General features: G+C 51.9%; 1 protein-coding gene across 4 annotated transcripts in view; it reads left to right on the top strand.

Annotated features, from left to right (window-relative positions):
* The window catches only part of KAZN (kazrin, periplakin interacting protein), a 1,222,068-nt gene that overhangs the window by 1,164,021 nt on the left and 43,220 nt on the right, over positions 1–14,827 (top strand). For all 4 annotated transcript variants that reach the window (XM_054541427.2, XM_054541436.2, XM_054541447.2 and 1 more), the window contains 3 exons: positions 755–885; positions 4,153–4,203; positions 5,737–5,860. In XM_054541427.2, the coding sequence (XP_054397402.1) occupies positions 755–885; positions 4,153–4,203; positions 5,737–5,860 (306 nt within the window). The remainder of the gene's footprint in view (positions 1–754; positions 886–4,152; positions 4,204–5,736; positions 5,861–14,827) is intronic.

Here is a 14,827-nt window from a genome sequence, read left to right as displayed (position 1 = left end):
TCGAGCCGAGGCTGCTGGGGTAGGCAGGGCCGTGGAACATCAGGCCACCTCAGAGGCCAGGAGGAAGAGAGATGAGATGCTGGTGGCTCATGCTGTGATGTGTAGAGTGGAGTCAGCGCGACCCACCAGGAGGCCGCGTGGTCTTCCAAGCGAGAGTCAGTGGTGGCAATGCAGTGGGAGAGAAGCAGGCAGATTTGGGGCAATGTTTTGGAGCTGCTGCTGCCGATTGGATGTGGGATGTGGGGGAAAGAGAGAAAGTGGTGGTGGCCTTTAGGTTTCTCATTTGGGAAACCGATTTGGGGCAGTGGTTAGGATTGCACCAGGTCTAGGAATGTCCAGGTGGTGGGAGCAGGTGAGCAGAGTCACGGAGTAGTCAAGTATTAATGCATCACGGTGCTCCTTAGAAATGAATTTATAAACATCAAGCACTTTCCTATATTGGACTTGGAAACAAGGAGACTTGAACTTGGAATGAGAAAAAGACTTGAAAACTTCCACGTCTTCTCCTCGTTCACGCTGGTGGAGGAGGGTTCATTGGATCCAGAGGCTATGGGAGGTTCTTCCCAGCAGCTGCTCTGTGGGAACGTGCGGAGCTGTGGAGTAGGGGGTTGGAGAACCAAGCAAGTCTCTTCCCTTCTCTACACCTCAGTGTTCCCATCTGCAGAACGGGGGTGTTGGGCGGAATAACCACCAAGGCAGCACAGGCGAGGACGTTCTCTCCATCCCTCACTCACCAGCTGTCCCTGCTTTCCAGCGGTCAGGGTGAGCCCCTGCCACTCCCGGCAGCCCTCTGTCATCTCCGACGCATCTGCCGCTGAAGGCGACCGGTCGTCCACACCGAGCGACATCAACTCCCCTCGACACCGGACACACTCCCTCTGCAACGTAAGGCCAGCAGCAGCGGGGCCTGGGCCCCTGGGCCCTGCCCAGAAACTGCAGGGGCGGGGGTGGTGGGGTGAAGCCATACTCGCTGTTTCCTCTCGTCCACCCAGGGAGCACTCTGGCGAATGCATTTCCTGTTCTGTTCTTTCCTTTTGCAAGAAGCGATGGATGTGGGGAGAAAAAGGAATGAGGCCCGTTTGCTCCTTGTGTCCGGGAGGGTGAGGAGAATCCAGAGGAAGCGGGCCTGGGTCGGCCGCAGGCGCAGCCTGGAACTCTGCCCCAGTGGGCCCTGTCTGGGACCGTGGGCTTCTCCTCCCACACATTACCTTCCAGAGCTCAGGGCCTCCCCAGCACCTCCTCATTTCCCTTTAGAGCCAGCTCTCTATCCTGACCCAGGAGTCTTGGCATGAATTGCCTCTGGAGAGGCATGTGAATATGGTCTAAGTTTGTTTCCTTTGTTTATTTCATCAAACACTTTTTGATTGCATACTGGGCACCAGCTCCCAGGAAGCAAAGGCCCTACCTGCCTAGCTCTTGATGACTAGTGGGGCAGACAGATGGGCTCTGCAACAGTGAGGGAGTAAATGAAGGTGGGTTGAGCTTCTGAGGACAGTTGGAAGCCATGTCGAGGCTCTAACATGAAATATTGGGGTCTGGGTGTGGGGACCACCTTGAATTTTTGTTCTATCACACAGTTGGTAATGCAGAGGCTCCCCTCTGCCATATCCTGAAGACAGACATCATAGGGTTAGATCCTCAAATGCACGAGACGGCTTTTTCTAAAACTCAGTTAATGTCACTTTATTAACCAGCAAAATAGATAATAAAAAAGAAATGAGGTGAACACATTGGACAAAACCATTACTTGCCAGTGACATGATTCTCTACCTGGAGAACTCAAGAGAATAACTTGAAAAGCTATTAGAACGAATAATAAGCATGTACATAACAGTGTTGCTTGGAAATCAATGTGTAAAAATCAATCACTTTCCTATAGATGAGTCATAATTATGGAACCGTTTTTTTCAACCCACAATAACAATGAAAAGTGCTTATAAAAATAGCTAAGACTAAACTTCAGAGAAGCTGCCCAGTCTGCTGAGGTGGGCGGCAGAGATTGCTGGCCCGGGGACTTTAGATGGCCTCCTCAGAGTAGGAAGGTCATTTGCAGCCTGGGGCCCTGCTCAGGCCTGGGATTCTCTTTTTTATTGTTTTATTTTATTTATTTGTGTGTGTGTGTGATGGAGTTTCGCTCTTGTCACCCAGGCTGGAGTGCAGTGATGCGGTCTCAGCTCACTGCAACCTCCACCTTCCAGGCTCAAACAATTCTCCTGCCTCAGCCTCCCGAGCAGCTGGCATTACAGGTGCCTGCCACCACACCTGGCTAATTTTTGTATTTTTAGTAGAGATGAGATTTCACCATGTTGGCCAGGCTGGTCTTGAACTCCTGACCTCAGGCGATCTGCCCACCTCAGCCTCCCAAAGTGCTGGGATTATAGGCATGAGCCACTGCACCTGGTGGGATTCTCTGTTTTATACTGGTGCTTTAAGGAAGCAGTATGTTCTTCTCTTGTCCCCAGGAGAGAATCCTAGTGACAAAGGCTATCTTGACTAACAGAACCAAGGCAAGGAAGGTGGGCCACTGGAGGGGTCTCTGACATCCATTCCCTGATCCTGAAGGACCACTGTGGAGTTACACCTAGAGCCAGCAGTGTCCCTGCACCATTCTCATCCCAGTTGAGAATACCTTCCCCCGATGGCCATATTTTGTCTTCCCGTGGTGGGCCCATGGGGACTCTGCAGCAGAAATGCTGCTGGAAAAAACCCATTCTGCAGAAGGAGTTCTCCAAAGACCTCTTGAATTGCACTTGACCCAGTCCTAGTCTTTTGCCTACCGTAGCCTTGGCACATGCCTGCTGCCAGGAAATGGGTGCTTTAATAAGCCAGTTGTCTGCATACAGGCGTTCCAGTGAGCAGGCCCCATTCTCTTTACCCATAGATTTGGCAAAGATGTTCCTATCCAGAGTGGAACTATCTTAGCTGCCTTCAGAATGGGTTCTGTTTGCAAACCTTGAGACTAAAGACTAAACTACCATTCATTAAATTCCCTCACTTCCTCAACACTTTTTATTCCCCCATCTCAACAGGTGTGCACACAGGTAAGCCAGGAAGAGCCCAAAAATAGCTACAGGTAACCCTTTGCCTTGGGCATCTGACCTCCACCAGCAAGAATAGTGCGGCCTGGACTAATGACTGCCTCATCCTCTCACACTCTGGCCACTAATTTAGAGCGGAAGTAGGGACTCAGCATAGAGAGGTTGGAGAAGGTTGTCGAACCTTGGCATTATGCTTGCAATTCCAGAAATAACCACCAGGAGTCTCCCTAGTAACGACTGTTTTGATCCAAAGGATCTGTGGGCTCCAGACAGGGCAGACTGATTCTGGGATGTAGTGAAGGCTTTTGTACACCCGTAGGCTATTAAGGGTTCCCTCCACGCCCACCTAAGGCAAGGCTGGCAACACAATGGAAATGTCCTACCTGCCCATCCTAGGGACCTGTCTGAGGCTCCCTAGGGAAAAGGGAAGGAGTTCAGACCCCTCCTGGGGCAGCCCAAAGCTCAGGACTAAGTGTGCAGTTACCCTGGAGCTCCTGCCTGGAAGGGGCACTGTGCCAGGAGGAATCTGACAGTCCCCAATTCAAGTCGTAGCTCTGCATCTAATTAGCTCCACGGTATTGGACTGTCTGCTGCCTCTCTTGATATCTGTGAATAGGGCTAACGAGTCCTGCCTGCCCCTGCACAAACTTAGAGATTCATTGTGTTGGTTGTGGGGGAAGCTAGAGGCTATGTGGTCTCCCAAGTTTGTTTCTGTCCCAAAATTCTTTATTTTGTGCTTTTTCTATAAAAGTACATTTCTTTATGAAAAGCGCCAAGTCTAACCAAGCTGTATCTCTAACTCAGAGGACTGATTGGGACAGGAACTTAGATGCCCTGGAGTGGCTAATTTGTTGGTCAGAAGATGTTGGGGGTGGAGAGGCCAGACTGGGCAGGAGAGGACCTCAGGGCCTCTGGGGAAACTCCAGGCCCCATCAATAAGCCATCTGGGGGTATCTGCTTCAGGAGATGGGGGGTGGGCTCCCCACTGCAGAGGCAGGGTGGCCCCTGAGGGATGGCATCCTTCCACGGAAGGCCCCACACCGCACGGGCCGCCTCTGCTGTCCTGTGTCACCTGTCTCTGCTGTTTCATCTTCCTCTTCTCCTCTGGCTACAGGGCGACAGTCCCGGCCCAGTTCAGAAGAACCTGCACAACCCTATTGTACAGGTAGGTGTGCCCTCCCTAGCCACTTGGACCCTCCCTCCACCCCACCTTGACTACGACTTCACCCTCTGTTTCCCTGAGCCCACATCCATGCCACACACCCAAGGCGGGGAGGATTTATGCCACTTCCGCTGAGCCCACATCCATACTGCACACCCAAGGCGGAGAGGATTTCTGCCACTTCCAGAGTCTCAGGTGGGCTGGGACCTGAGCCAGGCTCAGCACCTGGGCCCGCCTGGCCCTGTGCCCTGCAGGGCTGTGGAGCTGCTGAGTGCACACATGTCCTCCGTCCTGATGCCCAGGCCATGGCTTACCCTGGCAGCCAGCTCTATAAAATTCCCATTATTATTGAAAAGTTCATAGCCCAGGCAGTGGGTTTTTTGTGCTGCTAGAAACTTGATTCATTTTTAACATTTTCAATATTCTGTCATCAGAGTGAGGGGGGGCTGCAGGGAGGACAAACAACATGAATTTGAGGGTCTGCAGGGGTCTCTGAAGTCACCTTTCTAGTCCTGGGGTCCCCACCTGTGGGTCTGCACACCACCCATTCGCATTGGAGACCACCAGGGAAGTGGTTCAAATGCAGATTCCTGGGCCACTTGCCCTAGAAATTCTGATCCACCAGGTACAGGGTGGGGCCTGGAATTCAGGAAATCCCTAAGTGTTTGGGGAACCATCAGTCTAATGGGTCTAGTCTAAGCCCCACCCCGGTTATGCGTGACGCCACCATATGTCTTTGTATGAAGCCCTTCCTCCCTATGGCCTCGCATCGTGGACATGACCACGGGCAGTGGCCGAGTGCGTGGACATCCTCCTACAAGCCCTTAACAAGCACCTGAAAGTTGTGGGCAAATTGAATTTAAACAATATTATAGTACAAATGACCACAGCTGCTCACTGTACTGAATGCCTGTGGCACACCAGACACCATCCTTGGGGTCTTTTTCTCTTTTTGAGATGGAGTCTCACTCTGTCGCCCAGGCTGCAGTGCAGTGGCGCGATCCTGGCTCACCACAACCTCCGCCTCCCGGGTTCAAGTGATTCTCCTGCCTCAGCCTCTCAAATAGCTGGGATGACAGGTGCCTATCACCACATCCGGCTAATTTTGTATTTTTAGTAGAGACAGGGTTTCACCATGTTAGCCAGTCTGGTCTCGAACTCCCAACCCCAGGTGATCCACCCGCCTCAGCCTCCCAAAGTGCTGGGATTACACACGTGTGAGCCACCGTGCCTGGCCTGTTCTCAGGGTCTTTATCCTCTCTTTAGCAACATCCTCATGGCAATCTTGGAAGGGTCTCACTGTTGTCCCTGAGAGGTTCTGTGACTGGCCCATGTTTGCTCAGTGAATGAGGGGCTGACCTTGGCATTCCAGCCCTGGGGGTGGCTTCTCAACCATCCCAGCCCGTCCCTGACCCCACTGGCTTAAAGCTCAGAGAGGCCTTCCCTGCCCCAGATCCCATGCACTGCAGTGTGCACCCCAGCTAAGCTTGGCTTTCTTCTCCTCTACCCTCTGCCACGTGGCTCCTGACTCCTCAGTCACTAGAGGATCTTGAAGACCAAAAACGGAAAAAGAAGAAAGAGAAGATGGGATTCGGCTCCATCTCCCGCGTCTTCGCCAGAGGGAAGCAGCGGAAGTCCCTCGACCCCGGCCTCTTTGATGGTACCGCCCCTGATTATTACATAGAGGAGGACGCGGACTGGTGATACGCGCTCCCCTGCGCCTGCTGCCCGCAGGCGTGTCTGTGCGTGTGGGCGTGTGTGCAAGCGAGTGTGGGTGCGCGTGTGGCCGTGCGTGGGGTGCGTGTGCACATGTGCGCTGGCACACATGGGTGCTGGGTGTGGCCGAGCGCCTCTAACAAGCGAAAACACGAGTGTGAACCTCTTTCCCCTGCGTCGCCACCTCTGTAATTGATGTACATACCACAAACCGTGTGTGAACCTGTCAACTCTCTGTCGTCTTTGGAGCGATACAGTTGTGTTGTTAATCTGGTTTATTATTTTTCTTCAGTGTTTGGTTTTTCTTTTTTTTTTTTTTCTTTTTGTTTGGTTCGTCAGTTTGTTTTTGTTTTTGTTTTTTTCCCCCTTTCTCCTCCCCTCCTCCTTTTTATGAAACTTGAAAACTTGAAGGACTGCTGTGTATTTGTAAATAACAAAACTATTGTGCACTCCGTGCTTGTAAATGTCCCTCGTCCAAACCGCTACTCCTGGAGCCCGCCTGGCAGAGGATGTGGTCTGTTTTTGATGTCCCCCCTCGCGCCCCCCTGGTGTGAACGTGTGGGACCAGACCCTGTCCTGGGGGTGCGCCCAAGTCACTTTAACCACAAAACGCCATCGTCGTCAGGGTAAGCTCCGCTCTCCACAAAGACTCGCGAGCCCGGCCAAGGCGCCTTGTCTTGGCTGGGTTTGTCAGAGGTCAAACGGGCTCTTTTAAATGGCCTACCAGTTTTTAAATTGCGTTGCCGTTTCTTTCTTTATGAAAAAAAAGAAAATTGTTTCATTTAATTTATTTGCACAAAAGCTGAAAACTTATTCTATCTAAATTATTACATAAATATTGGAATGTCTATTTTTCCATGGGGTGGGCGGGAGGTGGGTGTCTCTGTTGACTTGTCTGTTCTGTTACCATGCTGCTACCCAACTGTGCAAAGTAGTTTAGGGTGGCCAGAACCCAGGGACCATTGGATTTCAAAGCTTGCTTTTTCTGTTCTCTCTTCTCTCTCTCTCTCTGTCTCTCCCATTCTCCTGCCCATGCATGAAAGGATCCTCCGCCTTCTTCCCACCCAGAGCTCCCTCCAGGCCTTTCTCTATATATTTATTTATCTGACATACAGAACACGACCTCAGTGAGCAGAGTGCTGACAGTCGTGGTCCCCTTCTTTGGGTCTGTCTTTGGAGAGAGGTTGAGTTCAGGGCAAGACAACCTGCCACACATCCAAGGGTACGACCAGTGAGACCCTGGCCTGAGTCTGTTCTCCGAGGGGCCTCCAGCAGCTTCTGTTCCTCCCTGCAGCTGTGTCTTTCTTGTCCTGGGTTTAGGATGTAGGTGGGCCCGGCTGGTGTCGTTAGGGGAGGCACCCACTTCAAAAGGAGGGCCACAGTGGGGACACAGCGTCCAGCACCTGAGCCCTCCACCCTCCCCATTCTGGTCGGTTCCATCGGCCACACTTAGAATCTCCCAGGATCCCTTGGACTCTGTCCCCCAACTTGTCACGGCAGCCTGAGCCTACCCACCCCAGGAGACAAGGGTTGGCAGGAACATCTTCCTATATGGGGGGGTGGCGTTGGCCCCAAAGAGGCTTCACCAGCAAAGGAACTGTGTATATTTTAATGCTGGGGGACGGAGGACGTGTGAGCTGTTCAGCTAGGTCTGCCCAAGGCCTAAAACTCAATTTCCTTTTTCTTTTGCTTCTGCTCATCCTTAACAACTAACAGCTCAACCCACACCTCTAGACAACAGTAGTCGTGCTTTCTGCTAACAGTGACATTTTCAGCTCTTAAAAAGAAGCAAGGAGATTTTCAAATGCTAGAGTGTCTCTATCAGAAGGGATAGGACATTGTGTCCAAAGTCTCAAGAACAAACAACACTTTCCTTCTGACCTGGTCCAAAGGTCAGCAAAGAGCAAGCAGGCAGAGGCCCTCATAAGGACTTTTCTGGCCTCCTTTGACCAAACTGTTTAACCGAGCCTAGGGGTAAGGGGGAGCGACCCAAGCTGGCATCTTTCTCTACGGAGAGAGATTTTAGAAAATACTTTTCTTGCCCATGAATTTCTTTTTTGGTTGATTTTTATCGTTTTCCCTTTACTTACAAGAAAATAAGATTGCAACCACTCCTGGTTATGATTTAGTAGTTCCTTTTCATTTCAGTTTTTGTAAATTAGGAGATAATTCTAAGAGTTACTAAAGGATGATTTATTTAAGAGAACTACGTCAAATAGCGAATGAGTTATGGGTAACATTAGATGAAAATAACCTTTCCCATGGGAAAGGTTTCTCGAAGGCATGGATGCAAATATAAAATATTTAAAAAAATCTAAATAAAGCTTATTTTAAAATATGATCGAATTCTATGTTATTTGATTGCTTCTATTTGGCTCCGGGTGGGAGGCTTTGCCCCTCTGGGAGGCACAGGCTGGCATGACCTGCTCCTTGGACTTCCAGGGCTGGGTTCTGGGAGGGGGGGATGGGAGGGGCCGAGGAAAGCTGGCTGGATTCGGGGCCCTTGGAGGGGCCGAGCCGGGGTAGCCTCCCAGAAGCATCTTGCCTCTGCCGCCCTGACTGTAATTTGGAGGGCTGCCCTGTGGTCCAAACGCACCACCCCCCACCTGGCACCCTGCATTGTGGAGCTTAGTGGCCCCAGTCAGCTTTCGTCTGCTTCCTTCTCCCCCTGAGCTCCTTCCAGAGGCCCCAAAGGAGCCTGTGCTTTGGGGCGTGTTACTTCCTGCAGACCTCAGTGGACCTCTGCGCGTCCCACGATCCCACCCTCCCTGGAGGACCGAGAGGAGCTTCAGGGAGATAGAGAGGGAGCCACAGGCTTCCTTGATTGAAGCCAGAGTGAGCCAGGCTTTTCCTAGCCCCAAGAGAACCCCCCAGATATAAAACTCAGGCCTCCCCCAGTGAGACTCCGCTGTATGTCCCAAGAAGAGGGTGCCCGGATTACCCCAAAGCCTGACATAGTCAGTACCCTCAATCTCTATCTCCCAACTGAAAAAAAATTTCTCCCCGGCAATAAGACTGATGGAGGACTGGCTTTTAAGTCCCCTCCCACCTCTGCAGGAAGAAAGCATAAAGCTATGTAATACAGAGACCATGCTGGGGTGAAAATGAGCCCCAGTGAGTGAGGATGCATGTGGATATGGTAGGACTGGGAAGGCCAGGAAAGCCCTGGGCGACAAGGAACTTAGGACCATCTACCCCAGCAGTTCTCAGCCTGACCACACCTTAGGGGAAAAAAAAAAAATACTCATGCCAGGCCATATTCCTGGAATTGAAGTGTATTTAAATCTCCTCTGGTGATTCTAAAGGGTTGCCAGGATGAGAACCACTGAGCTGATCTGAGGAGGGCAAGTGCGGCCACACGCATGCCCCTACTGCCCTCTCCCTGGCCCCATGCAGACATCACAAATCAATTGAAGAGCCCTTCCTGCCCATCCCGAAGTGGCCTCTGATTTCTCACTTTACATAGCCTCAGATAGCCACAGCCAGTCAATCAGAGTTGGCATACAAGGATAAAGCCTTTTTGCCCTCTCAAAACTAACCCCGTCTTTCATGCTGGACATATGGCCAAAAACTTTGGCCCAGAGAGGAATGACTTGGCCAGCGTCCTAGCTATTGTGCCTCTCATCCTGGGACCTTCTCAAGAGCCAGGCCATACCTTATTTGGGTCTTTGTAGCTCCACTCAAAAGCCACCGTACCTCATTTGTTAAAAGAATCTTCTCCAGGGAAGCTGAGGCAGGAGAATGGCGTGAACCCGGGAGTTGGAGCTTGCAGTGAGCCGAGATCGCGCCACTGCGCTCCAACCTGGGTGACAGAGCGAGACTCTGTCTCAAAAAAAATAAATAAATAAATATTTAAAAAAGAATCTTCTCAGGATCTTGCTCCAAATGGTCCAACTTCAAATGGTACCTATTAGAAATTGGAGTAGGGCTGCCCAGGGCATCCAGGGCCAGCTGCACAGGTTGTGCACTGCATTACTCCAGAAGGTGCCATTCTCCAGGCTACCACATGAATGGGGTCCTGGTTTTTCAATACACAAGCTGCATGACTGTACTCAGTGGCCCGTCTGTGTGCTCCTCCTACCCACGTTGCAGGCTAAAACAGCTGTAACCAATAATAACAATAATAATAATATCTAACATTGGTTAGGCATTTACCACAGGCCAGGGTCCATGCTGGGCACTTTACACGTATTAACTCAGTTAACCCTCCCAACAGCCTGTCATTGATGAGAAAACAGAGGTTGAGTAACTCATCTGAGGTCATGGAGCCGGGAGACAATAGAACTGGGCCTCAAACTATGGAGTTTTGGCTACAGAGTTTGTGCCCTGAAACACTCCACCGTCTGAGCAGTGAGGGGCTGCCACCAAGCAGCTGGGCCTTCTCCCTGGGGGGGCATCCTCAGTGCATCATCTGGGCCTGGTTTCAAGACCCCTCACCCACCAGTAGCCTCTGACACAGCCTTGCACTGCCTCACTTTTGTGACTGAGTCTATTTCCATCAGCCATTTCCCCGCAGGCCCAGAAAGCTCACCCCTAGAGAGGAATCAGCAGGGGAATCAGAGCAGAAACCGGCTGCTGTCCAGCACCAGCTCTCCCTTCCTCTTCCTTGCCCAGTCAGGAGCAGAATCACCTCCACTGGCCCTGCAGTCCAACCCCTGGCTGTACCAGAGCTGCAGATCCTGAGGAGTAGCACAGCCCCCCACACCTGGGGAGCTCTGTGGCACCCTTCCCCGCCACCGCATGAGCCTGCGGTCCAGGAGCCGCCCCGCACCTGTGACAGATGGTGTCGTGCCCGCCACTCAACCTGGGCTCCTCGGGAATCCAGGCAGAGTGAGCCTGAACCGTGGGGAACATCAGTCGTTTGACAAAAATGGTTTTTAAAATACCTCTGGGCCAAAAATTAGCCGAGTGTGGTGGCACACGCCTGTAGTCCCAGCTACTCATGAGGCTGAGGCTGGAGCATCACTTGAGCTCGGGGTGTCGAGGCCGCAATGAGCCAAGATCGAGCCACTGCCCTCCAGCCTGGGTGACAGAGTGAGACCCTGTCTATTATTTATAAATAAATAAATAAAATATCTCTGGGTTTTCCCCCAAAACTTGCATTTTCCCAGACACCCCAGATGGCTCCTAGGCTTTTTCCAGTTGGACTCCACTGGGCGGGGCAAAATATGCCCCGGTCCCTGGCCCCCACCTGTTCCCATTTTGCAGTGGTTACAGAACCTGGTGATAATGAAGAATGAATAGGGAACACGTATCAGCTTATTCTTTATAAAACAGTATATTCGTAATTCTGCATTACAAAATAATGCCCAAAACTTACAAATATCTTAGCAGTTTGTATGTTAGAAGTTATTTAAATATCAAAGTCATGGCATGTCACTAAAGTGTCCCCCTGTGGGCAAATTGAGGGTATAAGTCTGGGATGGCAAATGGGATATGGATTTTTTTTTCTTTTCTTTTTTCTTTTTTTTTTTTTTGAGACAGAGTCTCACTCTGTCGCCCACAATGGAGTGCAGTGGCGCAATCTCGGCTCACTGCAACCTTTGCCTCCTGGATTCAAGCGGTCCTCCCACCTCAGCCTGCCTAGTAGCTGGGACTACAAGCATGCATCACCACATCCGGCTACTTTTTGTATTTTTAGTAGAGATGGGGCTTTGCCATGTTGGCCAGGCTGATTTCGAACTCCTGACCTCAGGTGATCCACCCACCTCGGCATCCCAAAGTGCTGGAATTACAGGTGTGAGCCACCACACCCGGCCTGGGTACAGATATTTCATACCTGAACCACAATTGCATGATGTCTCAAAGTCCCGTGGCTGGATAATATGCAAATATGCAGCACGGTACTCTATATGGCAACAAACTGAATCCGTGAGAAAATGATCCCAACAGGATTGATCCAGGAATAGCAGCAAGGGAAAACCTTGGCCTGTTCATCCTGAAAATGGCAGGACCTCTGATGACCTAGCACGTGCCTTGCAGGGCCTTGTGACATCGCCAGACTGTGTACAGAAACCATGCTTCTGAATCACAGAAAACACTGGCTGGTAGCTTGTTTGCATTCCTGAGTTTTAGGTTTTGAAAATTCCTTATTGCTTTCTTAATGGTTACCAGTAAGTAGCTGTTAATTGCACCAATACAAGAGAACCTATAAAATTGCGTGCCTTGCTTCCAGAATCCTCAATGGAAGATTTGCCTTTGGGAAGTCATTTGTGCCCCCATCCAGAGGGCCCTTGCAGCCCACCAGTGGCTTCCGGGTCATATCTGGATAATCGCTCCCAGTTCTGGCCCCACATCTGATTCTAAGCAAGTTGTTTAACCTATGAACCTCAGTGTACTCATCTGTAAAATGGGTGTAATTACCTCCCCTCCTCGTAGGTTCAGAAATGAGAACTGAATGTGTTTTTGGAGACTGAAAAGGGCTGGCCCCATGATTACTGTTCTCTGTGATTTGTAACTCATCTTGAGCCTGACAGTGACTCAAATCAAAACTTGTCCCTGGGGTAAAATCAGGGCATCGAGCTGTGTGTGTGAAGTTCCTCCAGCTGCCAGGGTCTGTGAGAACCAGCCCTCAGAGTGCAAATGCATTTCCAGCACTGCTACAAAAAAGAATCTGGGCTGCTATGCCTCAGAACAGGGAGGGTTTGAGTTATTTGCCCCTAGAATCCACCAGCTCTGACAGCATTCTGCCTTTCTGAGGTCTGAGTAGAAACACTTAGATGCTGCTCTCAGAACCCAGGGCCAGCCTGGTCTGGAAGTCAGGGCTGCCTCACTTCTGCAGTATTTTCTTTGTGCCAAGCACTGTTCTAAGCTCTTTCCAGACACTCACTCATATAATCCTTCCAGCAACTCTCCAAAATACGTGTCATCCCCAGTTTACAGATGAACAAACCAAGGCACAGAGAGGTGAAGTTCTTGCCTGGAGTCACACACCTAGGAAGAGGTGGAACTGGGATTCACCTCTAGCAGTCTGGCTCCAGGGTCCATGTTCTTGGTAACTTTGCTGTGCAGTCTCAGGTCACCCACTGACCCCAAGCCCCCCACTCAGGGTCCACTGAGCAATAGAAAGCTTCAGAGAACATCAGAATGAAAGCCTCATTGGTAGGATGAGGCCGGGCGCTGAGTAGGCCAGCTTTTTAGGCTTCAGCTCCTTAACCCAGAAGAGGAAGAGACTGACAAAATACGGGGTTTGCAAACTGTGTTCCATGGTACCCCGAGGGGGTTCCTCAGCAGTCCCTCAAGGGGTTGCCATAGCTGGCGAAAGAATCAGCAGGCAGGGCTCCAGCCCACCCTCAGCCGGTGGCTCTGCACTTACCTGTTACACACTGGACTTCCGTGTACGAGTCCACGTGAAAGGTCCCATGGTAGAGTGAGTGAGAAGGAAAGAGGAAGAGAGGAGGTTTGAGAACCACGAGGAGATCAGTGGTTGTCAAATCTAACCTGGCTTTTGGTTTTAAAGATATCCATTCCCAGGCCCCAACCTGTAGCTACCAAACCAGAGAGTCTAAGGCCGAGGCCCTGGGAGCCGCGTGCATATTGAACAAGCTCCCTGGTGTGGTCTCAGTCGCAGGAGGTGACATGGGGCAGAGACAGGGTGGCAGCATGGTGCCCGAGTGTTGGAGTGCAGACTCGCCAGGGCCATCACAAGGTAGGTTGAGGCCACCTTCCCGGGGCAACCCCAGGGTCCCCCCAGTAAGGGAGGAAACTTACCCAAGCCAGACCCCAAGCTGCCCCCAGGCAACCTACTGCTTGGGGCCTTGCTAGGCCCCGCTGAGCAGAGGGGACGGGCACTCTGGAGTATCTGACGCCCTAGGCCAGCCTCAGAAGGCTGCAGTAGCACCCACACTGCAGGCACAGAGAGGTTCCCCGAGTCTCCGAGAGATGCATAGCCAGGAAGTGGCAGAAGCAGGAGTCAATCCTGAGTGAGAACTGAGTTCTGAGCCTGAGGTCCATCCGACTCCTCCTGACCTGTGGCCGACTGAGATTTCTGTCAAGTGGACCTGCCGGCCTCAGTCTGGGGCCAGGGATATCCCATGGACACAAGACCAGGAGCCCTAAATGGGGGGCAAGTCAGCCCAAGCTGCTGTACTCTAGGAAGCGGTCAGACGTGGAGCTGCTACAGAGGGGCCTGCAGGCCTCTGCCCACCCCTGCCCTTGGGCTCCTGAGGAGGCCCAGTCTTCTTCACCCAGAAGCCCCACCACCCCCAGCCCAGCGCCTTCAGGGCCCCTGGGCCCGGCTCTGGACTCCCAGTGTTCAGCTTGGTCAAGGACTCGCTGTGTGACCACAGGCAAGCGGGTCTCCCTCTCTGGGCCTTAGGCTGTCTCTAAAACAGACCAGGACAGTGGTTTTCCACCTGTGGCCTGTGAAATCTGAGAAGTCCCTGGATGTGCTGCAGAAGGCGGTTGGCAAGGGAAAGGCTGCAGCCACCAAGTTGGAGGGTCCCTCCCTGCCATCCGCCTCCCCGCCCTTTAGCCCTAAACTCCAGTGTATTCGGCTTGTTGAAATAGGTGTGAATGACGGGTCTGCAGCATCTCTGCAGCTGAGAGGCAGTATGTGAGAAAACCAGGGGGCACATCGTCTCCAAGCTCCTCCAGGGGTCTCTGGGCTGTGATCAGGAAGAGAGGGGGGCACCAGCCTGGTGGAGGAGTTACTCCCCATGGGTGCCCCTCAGCTTCCCCGCTCCCCGCTCCTCCCTATCAGTGAGGGGCAATATGAGCCCCTCCTTAACCCTGGTAGAACAGGAAATAGGAAAATGGGGCCCCGACCCCCCTTCTGGAAGTCTATAAGACAAGGCCAAGGCCATGAATGTCTCCCCCACGAACCACAGGACAACTGCACTGAGCAACGCCTCCGCAGGTCACAGCAATTTACAGTTCATGACACTCTTTCACAGGGAGATGGGGGGTCAGG

Source organism: Pongo abelii, chromosome 1 (assembly GCF_028885655.2).
Source record: "Pongo abelii isolate AG06213 chromosome 1, NHGRI_mPonAbe1-v2.0_pri, whole genome shotgun sequence".
NCBI classification, from domain to species: Eukaryota; Metazoa; Chordata; class Mammalia; order Primates; family Hominidae; genus Pongo; species Pongo abelii.
This window is presented reverse-complemented; position numbering and strand designations above follow the sequence as displayed.